Genomic DNA, 3823 nt, shown 5'->3' with positions numbered 1-3823 from the left:
CTAATTACAAAAAGAAAAAGGTATAGAAATCTCTTTAAAGAGGTAGAACTGAGAGTTCTTCATCTAGAAAACAATCTAGAACACAGCAGGAGAAATTCTGAAAGGACTGTTGAGTACTGTGTAGTATAGTAAAGCTACATATACTGTCCCTTCCCCACCACATGTTAAACAGTAGCTTCAGTGATGCTACACAGAAAATATGTCACTCTGTCACCTTGAGGGAAAGCTCAAATAACAAACAAATTAGCTAGCTATATCTGCTAGAGGATACCATTCAAAATACCATCTTAATAAATTTTCAGCATGTGGTACTTCAGTTAAAACTTTTTTTTTCTTTTTTACCATTTTCAATGCCTGCAAGTGCTGCTTGCTTGTCCCTTTCTGATTCAGCTTCATTCTCATCTAAATTGTAATCCACATTCTTGGCCTGTTTCAGTGCTTCATGCTCCTGTTGGTCTGGAAGAATGTTGAAATTAATTAGTTTTATGCTATACTGTAAGGTCATCTGCACAAGAATGTTACAAGTTACTGTAACAATCTTCCACAGAATTCCCTTTGCTGCTGAATGAATTGCTGTTTAGACTAGGTTTTTGTAGAACTAGGCTGGAGCCTGGTTCTGAACGTTCTCAAGATATGCCCTCTAATTAGTAATTGGCTTAGAAACAGTCTTGAAAAGTTTGAGGCTTATATTGTCCATGTTCAGACCACCACATCAAAGAGATTTTTACAGTTGCAGACCTAAAGGTCTCAAACTTTTAAAATAAGCTTTTATTGAAAGAAAGAGGATGCTCAGAGAATGTAGAAGAAATCTGTTTCTACCGTAGGTTCCTTTGGCTACAAGGAACCTATGCAGTAGAAGTTATGATACTTTTTGTTGAATGATCAAGCCTGAAGAATATCCTGCTGTACTTTCTAGCTCACAGAAACTTTGACCTTTCACAGGCTACGTGGCAGTTTTTTCTTGCACTAATTGTTGGATGATTTTTTTTTTTTAACCTAATCTTTCTGCTATTTATTTCTGTTAAAATGGAAGCAGTTTAGGTAACTTATGTATTCACATCTCTTTGGGGGACAGCCTGCTCTGGCCAGCATCTTTTCAGAGCCGCTGGAAAAGTATTGCTTTAGCCATGCAGATGAGACTATTTATCCCTGCCAAGTTATCAACAGTGTTAACATTGTTACTTGTGATTCTATGAATGTTTTTACTAGAAAAGCATAAACAGCATTTTTTTGTGGGTGTCAATTCCTGCTCTGACTACCATAAGGCTTCCTCTCAATTACTCTACATGGGCTGCTGGGTCCACCTGAGACCAGGTTCCCCAAGACAGAGGGATGTCTAGACTCTGGTCAGCTTTAGGCATGACATCAATACTCTGCTGCTTAGTGCTGTGGAGGTACATAGTTCAGGGACATATGTAGTAGATGCCACAAGCTGGCACCTTTGCAACATCTGATCTGCAGTTTTGCAGACTTATGATAATAAGTTTTAGATACCTGAAGTCTTGGGTTGAGATTTATTCATGGAGCTTATTCTGAAGTAGAGATAGCTAGCATTTGCACATTAACACTATAAAGACTATCTGCAAAATGTCAGTACATAGCATCTCTCTACTCATCAGTGCTTTAGATGGTTAACACCTTATCCTTTTCCAATGCATCATGTGTTACAAAGCCTCAATACCAAAAAGTTTTGGGGCTAATCCCCAAATAGCTGTATTGCTTGCTCCCCAATGGAGCGAGAGACAGGAAGGAAGGTATGGTGATGCAGAAGAACCCAGCCTCGTAGCTTGATGTTGCAGAAACAGAAGCCTTTGTCTTTACTCACTGGCTGTAGAAGACCCCTGAGGATTGACTAATCTTTTAGATCTCACACTAACCTATATGAAACCTTATACTAAGTCTGTCCAGCTGCCACCACTGGTAGCATGCCCGATTCCACACTCCTATTTCTGCAACTGTTCTCAACAATACACGACATGCTACTAACCAGCCTTTCCAGGGGGTGAGTCATCCTGCTTAGTATCGTAATTTAGGAGCTGCTCCCTCTCAACTTCCTCACTGGCAGCCTGCTCTGCTGCTGGCTGTAATGCATCTTGCCCCGCCACATGTTTTTCATCTTCAGATGGATTCAGCTCCTTCTCTGACTGGGGCAGCATATCCTTACGACCTTCAGCAGCCGTGAGTGAGTCCTGTGGGTTCTTCAGTTCACTAGAAAGCTTCTCCTCTTCTGCTTTAGCCTCCTGTTTTCTGATGTCTGTAAGGCCATTTATTCTTTCTGCAAACAATAAAAACAATTCCAAGTGAAAAACCTAATGCCTTTCAGTGGTGGCACAAGTTAAAAACATTTACTAAATACTGCTTTATCTATCTTATTCAATTCTTGTTTTTCCTCTGAAAAAATATCTTTCAACCACATCAGTCAAAGACAACAACCCATGTTTTTCCTACTGGGAACATGTAAAGGACTTGTAGAGTCTGCTGTGGCATTGTTTACTGTCAATGGATTCACACATCTATGTACTTAAAATTCTGATATGTGCAGTTAATAAATTGGGTGGGTGAAACAGAGCAGTTTAAATAAAAATTGCAGTGTGCTATATAAACATGAGGTTTCTATTAGTAATGTTTCGTGTTACTTTTTGCTGTTCAAAAGTAGCTCAGAACAAAGCAGTCACATGGGCAGATTTGCAAGTAAATCAAGCTGTTCTTATTTTTAAATATGAAGAGGAAGTGCAGGAGGGCTATTACTTTTAGCAGACATTACCATATCTTTTTTCCTTTGTATCTGTATTTTTAACTAAAAAAAAACACGACAAAGTTTGCCTGAATAAAATATATATAGATGTTGTCTTCAGCTGCTAGCTCTCTGAGAGTTGCATACTCCCAAGATTCTAATTTAAGACTGCATGTAAGAATAATTAAATAGGAAATCGAATTTCTATCACAAGAGTACTATGTGAGATCGATTTGTTACGATACATCCATTCACATTAACAGTTTCTGAGAGTTCAGTGCCAAAAGCAACCATTAAGTTAACTCGTCTGATCTCCTGCGTATCATTTCCCTGACTTGCATTTTGCCCAGTGACAACGTGTGGGAAGCATGGACATGTGTTTCTTTAAAGCCTAACACTCAGCTGTTCTGTAGGGTGGAGTAGCAGGCTAGATGTGTCAGAGTTACTAAAAAAGCAAATTTTAAGCGTGCTTGAAAATGATTGCTTCCAAAACCAGGATACTTTCTCCATATTAAATGAGAAGTAGGACTCCAGATTTGTAAATATTTGTATTTTCCTTTACGTGCAACATATCCAACAAAACCGAACTAGTAGAAATGCTACTAATAAAAATGCTTGAATAGGTATCACACCTCTCCACAGCTAGGAAATTGATTATAGTTCAGTCTACTGGTGTCACTTTTTCCATCTTAATCGTGTGTACAAAAGTGTTTTTTAATGTTCAATTAAATTACAAATGTTCTTAACCAGTTGCTAATTCTAGCTCACCTTTAGCCTGCAGTGGGTCCGTCTTTTTTACTGTAGGTACTATTTCAGGTACATCCTTATTGTGTTTCTGCTCTTCCAAGTCATTTTGCTTCGAGGCTGGTAGTTGAATATTAACCTATAAAGTGAACGTACACAGATAATCATTGGTCTACATAACTGCTCCTGGACTGGAAAGGGACGCTGAAGTTACATAAGACTTCAGTAGGGGAAAAAAATCCTAAACCAGTACGAAATATTTTGGCTGAAATTTTTATTGGTCATGGAAGTACCCTACAATCTTGAACGTGCAGTGATATTTCTATATAACAGCACACACATCAG

The 3823-nt window shown here is 38.5% G+C and overlaps 1 protein-coding gene across 3 annotated transcripts in view; it reads right to left on the bottom strand.

Moving 5' to 3' along the window:
* The window catches only part of GOLM1 (golgi membrane protein 1), a 217097-nt gene that overhangs the window by 188628 nt on the left and 24646 nt on the right, over positions 1-3823 (bottom strand). For 2 of the 3 annotated variants that reach the window (XR_015222927.1, XM_086628682.1), the window contains exons 6-8: positions 3503-3617; positions 1988-2275; positions 343-456 (exon numbers count right to left, since the gene is read on the bottom strand). Coding sequence is in view for 2 of the 3 variants with exons in the window: in XM_086628682.1 (XP_086484808.1) it covers positions 343-456; positions 1988-2275; positions 3503-3617 (517 nt within the window). In the remaining variant the exon portion in view is untranslated. The remainder of the gene's footprint in view (positions 1-342; positions 457-1987; positions 2276-3502; positions 3618-3823) is intronic. The other variant, XM_086628683.1, reaches the window with a different exon arrangement.

This window comes from Tauraco erythrolophus, chromosome Z, assembly GCF_009769465.1.
Source record: "Tauraco erythrolophus isolate bTauEry1 chromosome Z, bTauEry1.pri, whole genome shotgun sequence".
NCBI lineage: Eukaryota > Metazoa > Chordata > Aves > Musophagiformes > Musophagidae > Tauraco > Tauraco erythrolophus.
Note: the sequence above shows the minus strand (reverse complement) of the source record. Positions and strands in the feature narration are given on the sequence as shown.